The sequence below is a fragment of the Saccopteryx leptura genome, chromosome 8 (genome assembly GCF_036850995.1).
Source record: "Saccopteryx leptura isolate mSacLep1 chromosome 8, mSacLep1_pri_phased_curated, whole genome shotgun sequence".
NCBI classification, from domain to species: domain Eukaryota; kingdom Metazoa; phylum Chordata; class Mammalia; order Chiroptera; family Emballonuridae; genus Saccopteryx; species Saccopteryx leptura.
In genome coordinates, this window is record NC_089510.1 from 22,314,892 (window position 1) to 22,334,033 (window position 19,142).

At 41.3% G+C, this 19,142-nt stretch overlaps 1 protein-coding gene across 1 annotated transcript; it reads left to right on the top strand.

The window, feature by feature from the left end:
• The first annotated feature begins 2,409 nt into the window (after positions 1–2,409).
• On the top strand, positions 2,410–9,630 carry C8H3orf38 (chromosome 8 C3orf38 homolog). Its single transcript, XM_066347400.1, has 3 exons — positions 2,410–2,897; positions 5,462–5,703; positions 8,956–9,630. Exons 1-3 carry the CDS (start codon positions 2,771–2,773, stop codon positions 9,562–9,564), a joined length of 978 nt encoding a protein of 325 aa, XP_066203497.1. The 5' UTR covers positions 2,410–2,770; the 3' UTR covers positions 9,565–9,630.
• Positions 9,631–19,142: the final 9,512 nt, after the last annotated feature.

Here is a 19,142-nt window from a genome sequence, read left to right on the forward strand (position 1 = left end):
ACCTTTAATGAAGGAAGGAAAAGAGCACCATTCAGAGATCTGAGATAAGACTGTGCTAGGCAAAATAGCAAGAGATAAGTTTAAGAAACGAACAGCAAGAGAAACACTCTCTAGCATGAGAGCAAGAGAATAACAGGAGATGAAGACAGAGAAAAAAGGCAAAGTCTATAATGGCCTGCAAGGCTCTAGATTTGCACTAATACAGTAGCCACTAGCTACATGTGGCATTAAAACTTAATTAAAATTCAAATAAAATTTAATATTGAGTCCCTCAGTTGTACTAGCCATGTTACAAGAGCTCAAAAGCCACCTGTGGCTGATGGTTACTATAGTGAACAAAGCAGATACAGAATATTTACACCATCTCAGAAAGCACTTTTGAACAGGTGGTTCAATATCAGTGATTCTCAGCTGGAAGTGGTGTTTTTTGTCCCCCAGGAAACCTTTGGTAAATTGGATATATTTTGTTATCCATAACTGGGGGAGGCAGTGCTACTAGCATCAAGTGGGTAGAGATCAGCAATGCTGTTAAGCATCCCACAACAAAGCGTTATCATATCCTGCTCTAGATCAATCTTGACTACAACTCTAATCTCACTGCTAATCCCTTCTTCCACAAGCTGCTCCAGCTTGCTGGCCTCCTTCCTACATGACAAGTACCCCATTCCTTTCTTAGGTCTACTGTTGCCTCTAGACACTCTTCTGTAGTTCATGTTCATTTTCTTGAGGTCTTTCCTGGAATACTACTTAAAGAAAGCTTTCTTGACAGCCTGAATAAAATAGCAACATCCTCCATCACCCTCATTTTGATGTTTTTTTCTCCATAGCATTTCCTGACAGTATATAGCTTCTTATATATGTATTGTTTGTTTCCTTGCACTAGAATGCAAGCTCCAGAGGACTTGCATTTGTTTGAAGCATAAAGAACAGTGCCTGGCAAGCAATTAGATACTCAATAAATACATTTTTGAATGAATGAATGAAAGGAAAAAAACTTGGGCATGTCGTCCATGTGGTTCCATACTAGCATTATGAGCACTTACTTGTCATCTCTTTCCTTAACAAATTCCCAAAAGGTCCTCGAAGGAAAGTTTGTATCACTTATATGAATCTTAAATACCTAGATACTAGGCCTAATGAAAAATGAAGAAGTGGTATCTGTTTAGTAAAATACCCCAAATAACGCCCACGCTTTAAATGCCTATTTTAGAGAACATATTTACAGTACATTTTAAGATTGACAACTATAATTTTAAAAAAAAGATACTAATTTTGCCTGGCCAGGCAGTGGTGCAGTGGATAGAGCACAGGACTGGGATGCAAAGGACCCAGGTTCGAGACCCCGAGGTCACCAGCTTGAGCGCGGACTCATCTGGTTTGAGCAAAGCTCACCAGCTTGAACCCAAGGTCGCTGGCTTGAGCAAGGGGTTATTCCGTCTGCTGTAGCCCCACAGTCAAGGCACATATGAGAAAGCAATCAATGAATAACTAAGGAACTGCAACGAAGAGTTGATGTTTCTCATCTCTCTCGGTTCCTGTCTGTGGGTCCCTACCTGGCCCTCTCTCTGTCTGTCTCTGCCACAAAAAAAAAAAAAAAAAAAAAAAAAAAAAACCACTAAAAAATATTAACTTTGCTCACGGGATCGCAGATGTGCATACATTTCAGCTACTAACTGACAATAAATACACTGACTAAATGTTAACAAACATACTTATGGAAGGAGACAGACACGAGTGTTTTAAGTCTGATTCTTAACCCGGACTTGGCCCAGCATGGCATGACTATTTCTCTCTCGTGAATATGGGTTGCTTTCATAGTAATAATAACAGCTAATATTTGTCGAGCTCTTCCTAAGGGCCAGGCACTGTTCTTCACCCGCCCCCCAACCCTCTTCGCCAACAACCCTTGTCGGTATCTGACAGATTCGCTTCGAGATAGGAAACTGGGGGACAAAAAGGGTAAAGAGCTTGCCCGTGGTCACTGTTAGTAAATCGCCATCACAACCCTCAACTCTGACTTGCAGCGACGCTGACCTTACACCCGTACACGACAGCGCTGCCCACGGCCGAGCCCGCGAGGTCCGGAATGGAAGCCGCGGCCGACCTCGGCTGGCTGGAGCGGCCAGTCGGCTGGAAGGCGGGCAGGCGTGGCGCAGGACAGGCGATTTAAAACAAACAAGAAAACTTCTCTGCGGGCGATGTTAAAACCAAATTGTTTTAACACAGCACCATACAACCTGAAATATCAAACCACAGGCGCACCCGACTTAAAAGTGCCCGCGAGGACTTTCAAGCGCTCCCGGGGCGGGCCGGCGGGCGGGGAGCGGGTGCCTCCATTGGCCGGCCCCGCGGCATGACGGGAGTCCGCCGTGCGCTGGGGGCCGCCCCGCTGTCCACGCACCTGCACCTGCGCAGTCCTCCTAGGTGCTCTCTCGGAGGAGGCCTCCCGAGGAGGGCGGGGCTTCGCTTTCCGCAGCCAGCTCTCTGGTGGACGGTCGATGTCTGCGGTGTAAACGGGGTGCTTCCCTCAAGTGAGCTCCGGGGGCCTGCGCTGCGTCCCGGGCAGCCCGGAACGACAAGTTGAGGGCGCCGACTTCCCAGCTGGACCTCGCTAGCGGCCACTTCCGCTTAAGGGCTTGGAATACCGACGCGCTTTGGCGGAGAACAGCCGGGAAGGCACTTCCGGTGCCTGTTAGCGGGGCGCCGGCCCCCTGGGCCCCGAGGAGCTACAGGATTCTCGGCGTCCTCTTGCCCCTTCCTGGGGGCCGGGATGTCGGCCCTCAGCCCCTCGGAGAGGGAGGGCTGTCGTGACCTGCTCGGCCTGCTGGACAACGACGACATCATGGCCCTCTGCGACACCATCACCAACCGCCTGGTGCAGCCCGAGGACCGCCAGGGTGAGCTCAGCTGGACCCCTGTCCCCGCGCGGCCGCCGCTCCCCGGCCTCCTCGCGCCCGTCCCGGGTCGCGCTGGGGCCGAACCCTCGGGAGTCTCGGCCCGGCAGCTGTCCCGCGGCCTCGGGCGGCCCCGCCGCGCCCTGACTCTCGGGGGGACGGGGGGTCGCGGCCCTGGAAGCCGTGCTGGTTTTGCTCGTTTTCAGTATTTTGGGCGAATGCTTGTTGTTTCGAGGAGTCACACAGTACGTGAATAGTCACTTTAACATTTTAGGGGACCAGCGAGTTTCTCATTTTGTTTCGACCAACACGAGAGCGTCAGCCTCTGCTCGGGCGTTGTCGAGCTTGGAAGAGGATGTCGCACCTTTCTGTCCAAGCCGCTGCGTAATAAAAGCAGATTGTTCGAAGTTACGTCTTTTTTTGGATCCAGATTTTTTCTGAGATGATTTTGAGTAGAGGAAATACATCACTTTCAGAGCCAAGTGAACATTTCGGTGGAGTGTATTTCAAGGGTTATTAACATTCGGCCTGAGTGTAAGGGAATAATAGGGTAAAAATGCAATGGGATAGCCTAAGCGTTTATTTCGTTTTGTGTATCACCTGCCTGGCTTTATTTTAAACTTACTGGGTTCTACTTTAAAATGTGAAAAATCCGGCCGCCTTATATTAGTAATTGATTTATCTACAAAAGACTATGCAGTTAAAAGCTGTATTTCTCTACTTGAGTCAGATTTACATTTTTTGTCATTTTAGAACATCTTTCAGTTGAAACTTTGAACCATGAACATTGAAAGAAGAAATTCCTAACAATATAGACTGAAAATGATTTTAGACTTACCATAGTTCTTCAGCATTTAAACATTTTACATGCTGTCACCTCTAAAGTCAAAGTGAGGGAATTTAAAATTGTGATAGGTCAAAGTGCCGGATTTAATTGATGGCTCTAAAAGCAAATACGAAAAAGAAAATTACTAGTGCAAAAATGTTTGATGATTTGAAGAAATGTTTCTTCAAAAGGGAAAAATGATTGCTAAACATATGAAAAGGTAATCTCTTTAGAGAGCAAAGAAATGGAAACCAAAATGCAATATTTTTTTGTACCAAATTGGCAAAAAACTAAATACACTGCTCACAAAAATTAGGGGATATTTCAAAATGAATATGAAGCAATTAAAAAAGGAAGCATTTGATTTTTTTTTATTAAACAAGAACATCAGAAAAGCAAACGACAAGTCAAAGAAGGTTGATTATGTGGATGAGATGCAAAACCAACTTTTATTGGTAAAAATGCACTACACAAAAGGCTGAAAGTACTGGAGTATCTGCACGTTCCTTGATCCCCTAATTTTTGTGAGTAGTGTATATAAATTTCAAGCATTGGTGACCATCTGAACAACTTTTAAAACTACCACTTGGGAAAATAAGTTTAACATTATCTCCTAAAATGCAAGATTTGTTTGCTCCAAGGCACAGAGTCTGGACCTGAGCTTTGCAAACTTGGATGTGTCTATGAATCGCCTAGGGGTCTTATAAAAGTGCAGATTCTGTTACAGTGGTTTTGGGATGAGCCCAGAAATTCCACATTGTTAACAAGCTCCTAGGCTAGGGGAAACTCATCTGCTTGCCCCTCTGCGCTTGGAGACATGAAACTAGTGTTTGTAATTGAGACACACACAGTAAAGCCCTATGTGCAGAAGAATGGATACCTTGTGATATTACAGTCACATCATTTACTGGTACAACAGGGAAAATGAATTAACTAGAGCTATGTATATTCATATAGATCAGTCTCAAAAACAACGTTAAGTAAAGGGCTGATTACAAAAGACAATCTGTTGATAGGTTGAGTTTACAGAATGTTCAATAAATACCAAACTATATTGTTTAGAGACATTTAAGGTAACAGCTGCCTGTGAGGTAGGTGGAAAGATGGAATGGTTTTAAGTAGGGAAGGGTAAAAACATGCCTGTGTGGTAGGTACATGGTATGTCTAGTTTATTGCTATTCTGTATGCCTCATATATTGAAAGTAATCTTTTGATCTGTCATCCAATATAATTTTTAATTAAAAATATGTAATTCTGGGTTCTGCCACTCTTAGAAGTATAATTTTGATACTGAATGTATCCTCAAGTTTTATTATCTGTAGCGAGAGGAGCTTGAACTACAAGTTTTTGCCCATCTAATATATTTTAATTTTACCAATTTTTAGGGATGTAACTGATTTTAGGTTCATTGCCCTTATTAGAAAAACATTTTTTTCTCTGGCTCAAATTTTTTCTTAAAACATACCATTCTTTAAAAGAAATGCTCAAGTTTCACTATATGTTCTGAGAAATGAAAGGAAGAAGAAATTTTAGGTAGGGAAGTTTAAAATATAGAGAAATTTTTTAAAAGCCCAAAACCGGACAACCCACTTCCTGTTTTTTAAAAATAAGAACCATCTCATGCAGAAGCAAAAATGCTCTGACAAGAGTATAAACATTTGGTACAGTTTCTGCTGATCCTGTAAAAACTTACAATTGACTCGTGATTTTTTTTCTATTAATCTTTACAATTTCCTTCTAGATGCCATTCGTGCAATATTAGCATACAGTCAAAGTGTAGAAGAACTTCTGAGGCGTAAAAAAGTTCATCGAGATGTCATATTTAAATACTTGGCATTACAGGGGGTTATTACACCTCCAGCTGCTGAAAAGCACAGTCTTATCCAGTATGCAAAGGATTATTGGAAAAAGCAGTCACATCTGAAATTGAGAGAAACACCAAAGCCAGTTAAGACCTCTGAGGACATTAGACTCTTTCAACAGGTAAAATTGATCTTATAACTTGAACCATAGCCCTGTCTCAAACTCTTTACATCATCCTAAATCTGTGGTAAAATGTTAATAATACTTTGCTTTTTATAATTTCAGATTTACTTTATATCTTTTGTATCCTAAAGGCAAACCAGTAGAGCATCAGAGACAATATTTTTGACATTTAGTAATGTATATAAAATATTCTGGATTGTGAGGGAAAAAAGTTGTATTCCCTTATCAAATGAGGGCTATTGGATTTCTAAGGGAGGGTGTATAGACTGCAGGATCAATTTAATTTTAATTTAGCCTTTAGTTCTCTGTAAATTATTTTCTATTTTCAAAGAATACTATTGTAAGTCCTTTCTTATTTTGAAAAATTTTATTAAATTGCAAAAATTCCATGAAAGAAACTTAAGTATTTTTTACATTTGATATTTTTTTTTGAATGAGAGGAGACGTAAAGGAGAAAGGAAGAAACTAATATAGAGGGAGAAAAGAAAGAGAGAGAGAGAAAAAAAAAAGAGGGAACCACTAAAAGAAGAAAAAAGAGGAGAGAGAGAGAGAGAGTTAGGGTTTTGGAGTGCAACCCTCATAGAGAGAAAGGAAGAGGAAAGAAAAGATAATGGGAGATGTAACACTTATGGGTAGTGTAGTTCAAGGAGAGGGGAGGGTAAAACCGGCAGAGTGTTAAACGACCAAATTGGAGGAGGAAAAAAAAATATCAAGAATGAAGATAAGAGAAACAAACAAACAAATACAATAAAATGGGATAGGTTATAAAGTCTGCGTATTATTCTTGATTTTGAGAGGTTACTTTCTTGCTTTTTCTTTTCTCTCCCTCTTCCTGGTCGGTGACTCTGTACCCCGGGTTCTGTCCCTTTGGCACGCTCAGGTAGAGGTTTGCAGTTGATAAGTCTCTATGGCGATGTCATGTATTGTGCTTCAGTCTTGTTGGCAGTCGAGGCTCATTAGCATTTATAGGCTCCTCCAGTGAGAGAGTCCGTGTTCCTGGAGCCTTTCTCCTAGTCTTTCCTTCCTCAATTAGTAGCCTGATAATCCAGCTATGGGGTTGCTGCTGCCTCTGCCTGGATAGTAAGAGGCTCAAAGAGCTGGCCACTCCCCACTCTATTTCCACTCAGCACAGGGCTCTGGGTAAGGCTCAGTCAGTCAGAGCTGCTAGCATAATCAGGCGGGGCTTCCGCCCACTCAAAGACCTCTGGCTCTGCCACTCTGTCCGGTGACACAGGCGGGCGCCCACTCCCGGGGCGCTTGGAGGAAACTCTCGCTCACTATCTGCGCGCGCAGACCAGGATATCAGGCCGGAAGTCTCACACTCTGAGTGAAACCCCCACCGGCACGGAGAAGTTCCAGCATTGGAATTGGCTCTCGCTCTGTCCCTGTTCACGGCTCCCTCAGGGTGCTGGGGCGGCCTGAGATTCCGCTTTTGGCCCACACAGAGGCCTCTGACTCTGCCTCTCTGTGGGATAACACGGGCGCCCACTCCCGGGGCTTTGGAAGGAATCTCTCGCCCACTATCTGCACGCGCCGACCAGGGGATCGGGGAAAATGGCTGCCCCACTTGTCTTTCTTTGTCTGGGTTTGGCGCGAGTGTTAGCTTGTATTGCCTGGGTTGCCACAGGAACAGTTTTTCCTCAGCTTGGATCTCCATGCCACAGCCTGGTTCGGCCGTTTGTGCCGCGGCCTGGATCTATTCACCCCCTTTGCCTGCCTTAGTTTCTATATTCTCAGTTCCCAGTGAAAGCCGCCCTGTTTAGGTTAGTGAGGAAGGCGGAGATTTTCTTACTCCCTATTTCCTTCGGGGTTTGATTATATATTTAGCCAATTTTTCACTCGACCATACCTTCGGGTGTATTGCAAAACATCTGGAGGCTCCAAGGATAGGTTTTTCTGTTTCTGGTTGAAGATCTTGTTGAGTTTTGGGGGAGATTTATCGGTATTGCTTCCTACCCCGCCATTACTCTGACGTCATCTCCTGATATTTTTTTTTAATCTAGAAAAAATTGTTTTAATTTCCTCTGCCTGATACTGGCAGTTTCTAGTTTTTTATATCTCCACTCTACATTTTAGGTACTATGTGAATATTTAAATATTGACTGAATGAACCCCAAGGTTATTTGCAGATTTTTAAACCACATACCACATAACTTGGAATTAATGAGATTTTACAGTGAATGATAGTAGTACCTTCACATTAGCAAAGGATCTTAACAAGTGCTTTCTTAATGTACTGAAAAGAATCTTGACTTTGAAATCATAACATGTCACTTCAAATTGGGATCTGCCGTATACTGGGTGTGAATTATACAAGTAACTTGAGTTTTCTGAGCCCTGCCTTTTTTTTTATTATTGATTGATTTTAGACAGAGAGGAAGAAGGAGAGGGAGAGGAACATTCATTTGTTGTTCCACTTAGTTGTGTATTCATTGGTTGCTTTCCATAAGAGCCCCGACCAGGGATAGAAGCAGCAGCATTGGTGTTTGGGACAGCACTCTAACCGACGGCACTAACTGGCCAGGGCCTGAGCCCCATTTTCTTTATTTAAAATGGGCGTAAGGATAATATTTATATAGTAAGGCCTGCGAAGATAAAAGGAAATAACACTAAGTGCCAAGGACAGTGCCCAGTCTATTCAATAGCATGTGCTCAGTAAATACAGGATTTCATAACATGTGCTCTGGAAAAATCAGAGAATTAAAATCTAGCCTGTCAGGTATTCTTTTGCCACAACAGTTTATTTGGGAAAGTAAAGAGAACTAGTAGTGTAAAATTCATTACAATCATAGAATGTAACCTATTTCAATGTTAGAAGTATTTGTTTGAAGACGATGGTAATGATTGTTTATTGTCAGCTTCATTGTGGTATGATTTATGGCCACAGTGTATATTCATGTAAAGCATACATTTTTTGACATTTTTTTTCCTCACCTGTGAAACCAGTCCCACAATCAACAGAAAATGCTTTGTAAATCATTATTGTTGACTGTTTGTGCGATAGTTTAAGAGGCTTTGTTAAACTCAGTTTCTCAGCTGACTTTTAGTTGTTTAAGCTGTGAAATATTAAAATGTTTTTTCCCTTTCTGCAGAAAGAACTTACTATGCATGATGGGCTCAGTGAATTTTCATGTAGTTCATTTCACTTGTGCTATAATTAGTACCTTAAAACCTCGTTCTCAAGCAGACAAGATAGAAAAATAGATATGAGGATTAACCTTGGCTTTATTTTGTATTTATCTTAATCAGCAGGAAAAACTTGATTTTCATCGACTAGGAGAAGAATTCTGCCGCTGGTTCTTTGAGCTTCTGAATTCCCAGAACCCGTTTCTTGGACCACCTCGGAAGGAATGGGGGCCTCAGCACTTCTGGCATGACGTCAAGCTCAGGTTCTATTACAGAACCTCGGAACAAAACGTGACAGACTTCCAAGGAGCAGAAATTGTGAGCCTCCGTCTGCTGTCGCTAGTGAAAGAAGAGTATCTTTTCCTCAGTCCCAACCTTGATTCCCACGGATTGAAATGTACTTCTTCTCCCCATGGTCTGGTTATGGTTGGAGTCGCCGGAACTGTCCACCGAGGCGACACTTGTTTGGGCATTTTTGAACAAATATTTGGACTCATCCGCTGCCCTTTTGCAGCGCATATTTGGAAAATCAAATTTGTCAACCTGAGGATTATTGGAGAGGCTTCCCTTGCTCCTGGAGCACTAGGGAGACCATCTATAACCTTTGAACCAGGTGATCTGGAGGCCTTTCATAATGCAGTCACTTCCCTGTGTACCAGCGGAGGACAGCAGAACGTAAGGCAGGCGCTGGGCAGTGCCACTGGGGGAGACCGATCCGTGCAGTGGACGTGAGGCGTCGCGGAACAGAGCTGAGGCTGAGTGACCCTCGGGGCACTGAGCCCTGGATGGCAGGCTGTACGGAACTCCGCCGGATACTACAGTGACATATTTTAGTTGAAATATCTTTTTTGACTGCAAACTAACATATGTGAATACTTGCCTCTTTCTACCTGATTGCAACAAATATTCTGAGAGCTTAATGTAGTTCATCAAATAAATCGTACTTTAGATGTTATAAACGGTGTGCCTTAGAAACCAGGTAATATTTTCATTTTACTGAGATATTCTGCTACTGTGTGTACTTTCCATGTGGGAAAGGAGGGATGGTGTTCAGGCCTTCCCTGTTTCAAATTTCCTTCTCTTTTAACAATCTGGATAGGCTTACAAACACATCTTATGACAGTATTGTTTAAAAGTGCGTATTTTAGAGTTGTTTAATGTAAACTCAGTTCTTATTTTGGAAACCTTGAATGACATTCTTTTGTAAAAAGTCCCAATAATTTAGCAAGTGTAGAAAAATTTACTTTTAAAATTTGAGGATTATACTTAAAGTTCTACACTGTAGGCCAAGGTAAATATAACCTACAGCATTTTTTGAACTATTTTGAACAATTACAAATGCTATTCTCAAAACAGCCTATGGTGTATTTAATTATTGTAGTAACATCATATAAAGGAAACATACTGTTGAAAATTTTGAAAAGGTGTTCCCAGTTTCTGACTTTTAACTGATTTACTACTGTTTTTTCCTCTTACTTGATCTGGGATGGTGTAAAGCGAGTAGCCAGGGCCACCATCACAGCTGCCTGGCCTGTGCAGGTTCGCATTAGATTTGGGCAGATGGTAATGAAACAACGGAGCCAGGAACTGGTGGGCCATCATCTTTAATCCTAGCTTGAACCCGGCGGGCAAGAAATACACACAGTGGGTTCCAAAACTCACTCATTCAGCGCTCACAAAGCTACTGACTTATACTGAGTTTCCTAGAATCAGAGGTTTCTAGCTCACCAGACTTATTCACCTCTGTTCCCCATCTCCTTCCTTCTCCCTGCACAAACTCTGCACAAACTGGCTTCTTCAGCACTCCACCATCTTGGCTGCTTCTCCTGGCCTTCTCCATGTGGCCTTTCTCTGCTCTCCTCTCTAATGTTAATCTCAGGAACCGAGAGAGCAAGCTCCCGGTCTGCCCCACTTTATAATGCAGAAATCAAAACCTTTAATCCAATATACAAAATAGGGAAGTCTCTAATACAAAGTCACTTATCTAAGGCATAATGGGATTCCTCATGAGAGTGCACCGCCCTACATCATGTAACAGTCAAGGGTGTGGGCCAAAGCTTAGTTTTAAACTAAGCCTTAGGCTATAATAACTGCCAGCTTACAGCCTGTCTCCCACACACATTGCAAACTAAGCGAGCAAACATATATCATATTTACAAACTTATTTGACCAACAGATGGGGTGACCAGAAAAAAAGAAAAGAAATTATAATGTGGGCATATAATCCTACACCATTAATTAAATTATTAGGATTTTTTTCACCTCTAATTTGATTTTCTAGGTTTAAGAGGCTAAATTGCCAAAATATTTACATAGTTGCTTTAAAGTTTAAATGACTCATCACCCTACAGCAGCTACTTGCCTTAGTTTGTATTTGAATTTCCAAAAATGCCATTTGGGAAAATATTCAACTGGGAAATGGTGGAATGATGTTTTTTATGTGTTCTCCAACTTTTTGCCTTTAACACTGCTCGTGTTCATCTAGGGTTACTGAGAAGAATTTTTGAAGCAGGAGGAAAAAAACTTTTGTTTTTATTTAATGTTACGCCTCTTATAAGGAGTACAAATTGATATGGTCCAAATTAAAACTTAATAAAGGAGGGAAATCTCTCTTGTCTGCTATTAGAATAGTGTATTGTTTAGAGTTAAAGCCAAATTTTCTTTAAATTGGAAGTCATCTGCCTGACCTGTGGTGGCACAGTGGATAAAGCGTCGACCTGGAATGCTGGGGTCGCCGGTTCGAAGCCCTGGGCTTGCCTGGTCAAGGCACATATGGGAGTTGATGCTTTCAGCTCCTCCCCCCTGTCTCTCTCTCCTCTCTCTCTCTCCCTCCCTCTCTTCTCTCTAAAATGAATAAATAAAATAAATAAACAAATTAAAAATAAATTTTAAAAAAATTATAAAAAATAAAAAAAATTGGAAGTCATCTGCTAAGTAAAGGATGAATTAAAAACTATCCCCATTGGTTTTCTTTGTGCCGTTGATTCAAGAGCTGCAGAAATGTAACTACATGTGCTCAGGATGGGAAGAAATTGCCTTCTATCTTTAATATTGAGTTTTGAATGTGTGTAATGTTCAAGGAAAGCTGTAATCTCTGCATGTGTTCTCTCAGTCACACTTAAAATTTTGAAATCTTTAGACTAAATTAGGAACTGTTTGTGTGAATATCTACAGCTGGACACACCCATAGGACCTGATGTTGAACTGAGTGAATAGAGTGAACAAAAGACTTCTGCATCTAGATTTTGTCTTTGGTGATTCTTTATCAGTGGTGGTTTTTGATTATGTAGTCTATTTGAGTTTTTCATGTGGATATACAAAAAGTTAGGCCCTACACTAATGCAGATCTGGGAGATATTTTAACTTTCACTTAAAATATGCTGAATTTCAGAACCCCGAGGTCAGAATGACATACACTAGGAGGGCTTTAAGATTACCTAGAAACTACTATAGGGAAAGTGGATACTTCCCAGTTTGGAAAAAGAACTGGAGGAATTCTGCCTTGTCTGCAGTATTTTCTATTTCAGCTGCTTCTGTAACTAGACTCTCTTTACATAAACCTAGACTTATTTTAGTTTTTTGGGGTTTTTTGCTTAAATATTTCTTAGATACTTGTGACATTAAAATGTCTTTAAGGTACAACTGTCGCCATTTGGTCCATGCTCAGAACTTTCAGTGGTGTCTCATCACCTCCAAAACAAAGACCAGACTTCACACTCTGGTTTTCATCACCGTCTAGGTTTGATTCCACTCATTTGTGCACACTGTTTGATCTGACATCTACTATGTAGTCTGTATTTATTTATCCTCGTTTACCTAGCCCTTTGCTTCTATTGGCAAGTGTACAGAATTGAAGAATTTAATTTTTTGTTGTTTCAGTCTGACGATATACTGTAGAAAGAAAAGAATTATGATTGAAATGGAGTTTAACAACTGGAAATTTCAGTAAGTCGAGCATTTGTTTTTTTTTCAGACTTTTTGTGCACATCATCTGTCTAATTTTTCCCTAGCTTTTTGTGTGGCTGCTTGGTTTTCATTTTGAGGATTTGGCTTAAGTGTTTCTTCCCCTCAGATCAAGTGGACCCTCTTGTTAATATTTATCAGAGCACCTTATTTGTTTCAGTCTTAGCAATGCAAGAATAATACTTTTAAGTTCATTGTTGAGGAAATTTTTTATTATTTCCTCATAAATTATGCTTATTGAAAAACATTTTATTCTTTGTTTTTTCTAACATACATTTTTAAGGGTACGTGTGTATGTGTTTAGTGTGTGTATTTCTACTTATAGGAAAGAACAAAGAAGTGAAAATATTACATATCTCAAATCTAGGCTAGAAAAGAGAAAAAAGTACAAAGCCATTAAAATATTTTTCTATTTTCTAATCACTAGAAATCCTGAAGTTGTTTGAAATTACCGTTCTGTATAACTTTTGCTTTGTTTTCATGTGGTCTAAATATATTTCCATGTGTTAGTTTAGAAAACTACAAAGTCGTTGACAGAAGTCCAAATTACAGCCTGCAAGTAATCTCTAGTAATAATAAAGACATTACTAAAATAATAAAATAGAGATAATTTCTTCAAAGAGAATAGGAGTGGACAAATATTTAAGAGTGACATTGGAGACAGATGGTAGATTTGGACAAGATTTTTTGTGGGAAGCATGGCACTGGGTAAATTCTGCTCATAAGGTCATTGGGTTAATTCTAGGAAGTTTTAACAAAAGATTTATTGAGCAGAGATGAGGTTTTACTGTTGTGATTGTACCGATCGGAGTAATACAGGTTTTTTTTTCTGTTTTTTTTTTCTAAGCTGGAAACGGGGAGAGACAGTCAGACAGACTCCCACATGCGCCCGACCGGGATCCACCCGGCACGCCCACTAGGGGGCGATGCTCTGCCCACCAGGGGGCGATGCTCTGCCCCTCCGGGGCATCGCTCTGCTGCGACCAGAGCCACTCTAGCGCCTGGGGCAGAGGCCAAGGAGCCATCCCCAGCGCCCGGGCCATCTTTGCTCCAATGGAGCCTTGGCTGCGGGAGGGGAAGAGAGAGACAGAGAGGAAGGAGGGGGGGGGGTGGAGAAGCAAATGGGCGCTTCTCCTATGTGCCCTGGCTGGGAACTGAACCCGGGTCCCCCACACGCCAGGCCGACACTCTACCGCTGAGCCAACCGGCCAGGGCCTGGAGTAATACAGTTGTATGATACTATTTAGTAGCTTTAGCACAGAAACAAGGTAACAGAAGGTAAACATGTCAGGAGCTTTAATGCTGCAACTAGTGGAACAATCACAAAACCATTAGGAGAAATTTTACGGACTTCTAAGGAATTAAGAGAAATTGCAGAATGAGCCATACCTTTAACTCTAAAAGCAACCTTAATCTACAAAAGTTTAGGACTAAGAAAAAAGTTGGTTTTAAATATATCAGTGTTTTCTCTTAAATGTTCTTTCAATTTGTAAACATTTACTGAGCACTTCCCATGTACCGGGTATTTTAACAGACAACACATGGCACATAATGTATCTTCGTTTGGTTTCTTAAGCTTTTCTCACTTTGTTTAACTTATATAATGTTTCCTGTTTAATAAAGTTTATTTTATTAGAAAATGTTTCTTTGTGATCTCATTGATGCCCTTGTTACTACTTGACCCGTTGTCATCATGTGTTGTTTCCTCAGAATTATAGGGAAAATCCTAACCCTGGGATTAGAGCAATGCTGCCAAAAGAATGGAGATTCTTGGTAAATATTTTGGCAATTTTAGAGGGAAAAAAATGCACTGAAACTTTGTTTTCACATACCAAACTTATATTTGACCAACTTTATGCACATAATTCAGATTTTGCAAATTGTTAATATAAGATGATTTTTATAAAAACTCATGAAGTTAATTGTGTTATGTTCTTTAGTTTATAGTCGTTATGTGGGTGTGTACATGACAAGAACCATGTGGATCAGTTTACCTCATCCGGCATGAAGTTAACTTGGTGTTCATCTTCAGTAATGGGCTTGTGTATTAATTTCAAAGTTGGTTGAATTTGCCTTTTGCGGTTGATACATATTTCTTTAATACCAATTCACAAAAATGACTCACTGAAAAATGAAGATAGTAACAAAAACCACTATTAGTTAAATGTCATAATTTAAATAGTAAAAAAAAAACAACTCCAGTGTGAATGCCCAATTAGGATGTTCATGTGCTGTGCAAGAGATTCTCGGTGTGATGTTTTCAAAACATCAGCTGAACTATAAGGAAGGACAGTGATGAATATTGAAACTTCTTTTTGGCCTGCATTCCATTTACCACAGGTAGGTAGCATGTGGTCTGTCAAATATTTGCATATTGCTATAAGATTTTTCACATCTGATAAATGAATTAAGTAATTTTATATTTCCTGAGCAAGTGCAAAATAATACATCTTAGTTTAAAATTTGTCATACGAGGTGAAGAAGAGTCCAAAATCACAAGTATCACCCAGAGATGCATTCCTGCACACTGAGCACTTGATGGCAGGAAGCCATGTCACTTAACATCAGTCCCTGGGGTTTCCACCTTGGGTCCATTATTTGGACACTTAAGACACTTTAACATCTTTTGTCTTAATGATTATGCTTATTTTTCTGTATGTGTTTTATGTTTGGGTCATAAACATGTATTCCTCAGAAATAATGCATGCTAGCCTCTGACAACTATGAAGCTGTAACATGTCGGTCTGAATTTGTAGACTAGGTTCATATATTAAATAAATCTATAGCAAAGTAATAAATAATTTGACAAGAAGCTTGTAAAAAGTTTCAATGTTATTTTAAACAAGTATAATCAGAATAATCAGAAAAAAAAGCTATTGGGAAAGTTCTAGCAAAGAGAAAGTTGCAGTTCCTATTATATGTGTTCTAGAGGATTTTTCTTCAAACTATAAAAGAAAATTTATTGAGAAAGTCACAGAGCCCTGTCTGGATGACTCAGTTGATTAAAGCTTCATCCCAAAATGCTGAGGTTGCTGGTTTGATTCCTGGTCAGGGCACATACAGGAACAGATCCATGTTCCTGTCTCACTCTTTCCCCCTTCCTCTCTCAAATCAATTTAAAAAAATTAAAACCATAGGAAATTGAGAATGAGAGAATTCTGTACAAACAGACCTTGTTAACTATTATTTATGGCAAAAAAAGTCACATGTAAATGTTGGAATCCATGAGAGTCTGAAAAGACCAGAGTAACAGGCTTTATTGAAAGGAAGAAAGGAACCCTGCCGGGCACTTCTCCGGGGAGAAGAGCCTCAGTACAAGCTAGGGGGACGAATTTATAGGATAAAAGGAGAGTCTCAAGCAAGTGGGTGTTGAATCAAAAGTCCTAGTATGTCCGGAATGCTCCTCCTTGGGGGGCTTGCCAGCTTCTTGGAATTCCTCTGTCTCAGGGGCAATAGTCCAGTAAGGGTGAGGTCTGACAGATAAGTGGAACATCAAGAGGGCAGTTTGGAATTCACCTATCTATAATTTCTCAACTCTGTGGTTATATATAAAAGAAAGGCAGTTATTAATTTTATAATATATGGTGAGGGGTGATGAGAAGAAAGAGGAGAAAAAAATTGGAAAATTATTGCTTCTTCTGGAGAGAACTCAAGAAGGGAACCTTGCCAAGCCAGTTCCCCATCCAGTTTCGGAGGTCGTCAATTTCCATGCTGTAAGGTCTGAACCAGGTGATGTTTTCGAAAACCTGAGTGAGGAAGTAAAAAAATCTTGCGAGGTAATAATTGTGAATTGCTTGCTGCGAGTGCCGAGTGGACAGAGTGACATAGCGATACATGGTCTCCCAGATGAGCCTCATGAGACGTGCTGGTCTGGTTCCTCTCAGATGGGAGGACATGTGGAGATTTTTAGAGACAGGGAACCTGTTGGTGTAAGTTTTTAGAAGGACTGAATATGTGTGGTTTAAAAGGAAGGGGGTTTGGAGAACATTCAGGAGGGAACTTCTCGGGCTGAGGGGCGGCTTCTTCCTGCTGTCATCCCTACCTATTTGATATTTCCCTCGTGAAGTTCTCCTTGGGATATTGGAGAATAGAAGTGTAGGAGCATTTGATTGTAGGTAATCCTAGAGATTTCTCTCATCCTGGCCTTAGGAACTTGATAAAGAAGGAGGCAAGTATTTGGAGATTAGGAATGCAGAGATAAGTAGGGTTGTATAGCGGGGGTGAAAGTTCTTCCATGGTAAAGTTAGAGATATTCTTTCCTGGCAGCCCTGGAGAGAGCAGTTAGCTTGAGCTAAAAGAAATGTTTCATGTCCGTTTGTAGGCTCTTCTTCAGCCAAGAAGATCCAGTGATCTTGTCCCCTTTTATGTGAAGGGTAAAAAGACTGAGAAGTGTTAAGAGGTGAATGCTATTCATTCTCTTAGTTCTTCAGGGATACGGGAGAGCTTTAGGGTTAGGGGACCTGTAGATAGGATTTAGGAGGTTTGCTGATATAGGGTTTCAGATTTTTCTGTTTCACGAGGGCAGGTTTCAGGGTTGGTGTGTAGGGTTAGGTAGATTTTTTTCAATTTTTTGATTGGCTAAGGTCTGCATGCGGTTCTGTAAAGAAACTAGTGAACAAACATAAGGGGCAGTGTCCAAAAGTTAGAAAAATAAATAGGAGAGTGAGTGGACTAATGAAAGGCAATAGTCAAGACACCCAGATTGTGTGAAACCACTGATTCCATGTTTACGAATTCACTGGGCTTCAGAGAGAGAGAAGGAATAAGACAGGGAAGTGGCCAGTCCCCCTGCCCTTAGACCTACTTTTATAGAAATTTTTAAAGAAACAAGAAGAGGGATTACTTGTACAGCTCGTTTGGTCCTTAGATTGATGGGTAGTGTACTAGGAACTGGAAGAGGCTCATGGGGTGGGATTAGGTTGATTATTTGGGGTGAGATAGATTAGGGTACAGGTTTCTGTCCAATTAATAGAAAGACACATATAGGTGCTATGCTGCTTTTCTACTTTAGCAGCAGTGGGTGTTGTCAGGATCATGATGTGTGGACCTGTCCATGTGAAAGTCAGTCCTTGGGTGATGTACTTCTGGAAGCACCTCTTGGACAGTCTTTGGACAGCTTGCTGAGTAACCTTTAAATCTTGCAAGTACTTAGGGAAAGAGGGGTTACATTTCTATACTTTGCAGTTAGAGTTCAAGTCCTAATGACCACTGCTTCTAGCTGGAATTAGCAGCAGGTCCCAGCCTACAATAGGCACGAGGCATTGAGACAAGAGGAATAAAGGAGATACTATACATTAAATAAAGCAACAAAATCAAACTGTCAATACCCACAATAGAGAGATCTTTGAGGGATAAATAAAACTCAAATATTCAGGCAAGGCATAGTAGATGCCCCTTGTGTTCACAGGAAATGAGATCAGTTTATCTGCTACTTGGAAGAAATACCTTAGGCTCGTGAACAATGTCCTTGGGCCTTCAGTGGCAATTCCCAGTAAGCTGGGCCAGGTCAGGTCACAGGTAGCTGGAGCAGGGCTAGAAGAGACTGAACCCTCCCTCCATGGAGCAAGGGGGCAGCTTACCTTCTTGTGTCCCTTTTCCACAGCACAGACGTGTCAACTGGTGGGGCAGGGTAGCCTCACAGACTTCAGTTCAATGACCTTTCTTTCCACTCTGGAGCAGGGCCCTGATGGAATTCTATGAAGCCCTTTAGGGCACTGGAGCCTTTAAGAGCGTATGCCAAAAGCTGGTCTTTCCTGAATTCTTTGGGCCTCATTTGCCTTATCTGTTACTTCCTTGGCCATTATAGACCTTAAAAGCCATGCTCAGAAGATCTCACTGAGGGGTTTGACTAAGAGAGCAAAATTGGGAATCCAGTGTTTAAAGAAGCCTATTAGACTGAGGAAAGAAAAGATTTGATCTGCGGTGGTAGGTGGTTGGAGACTGTGGAGGGTCTGAGTTTGATCTAGGGTGAGACCTCAGGTGGTGGGGGTTAAGGTGATGCCTAGATAGACTGAGAATGAAGTTGAACCTTAGCAGAGAAGACACGATATCCCTTTACAGAGAGGAAGCTAAGAAGGGTGGTGGTGTGTCTCCTTGAGGCAGACAGGGAGGGGCTGCAGAGGAGTAGGTTATTTACATATTGTGAGAGAGTACTAGTTTTGAGATTGCATGCTGCTAAATCCTGAGCTAGTGCCTCCCAAACAGTGTGGGCTGTTTTTGAACCCCTGGGGTAAGACAGTCCACATAAATTGCTGGGCTGCATTAGTGTTTGGGTCAGTCCAAGGCAAACAGAAAGTAAGAGTCAGGGTGTAGAGGAATGGTAAAGAAGGCATTCTTGAGGTTTAGGA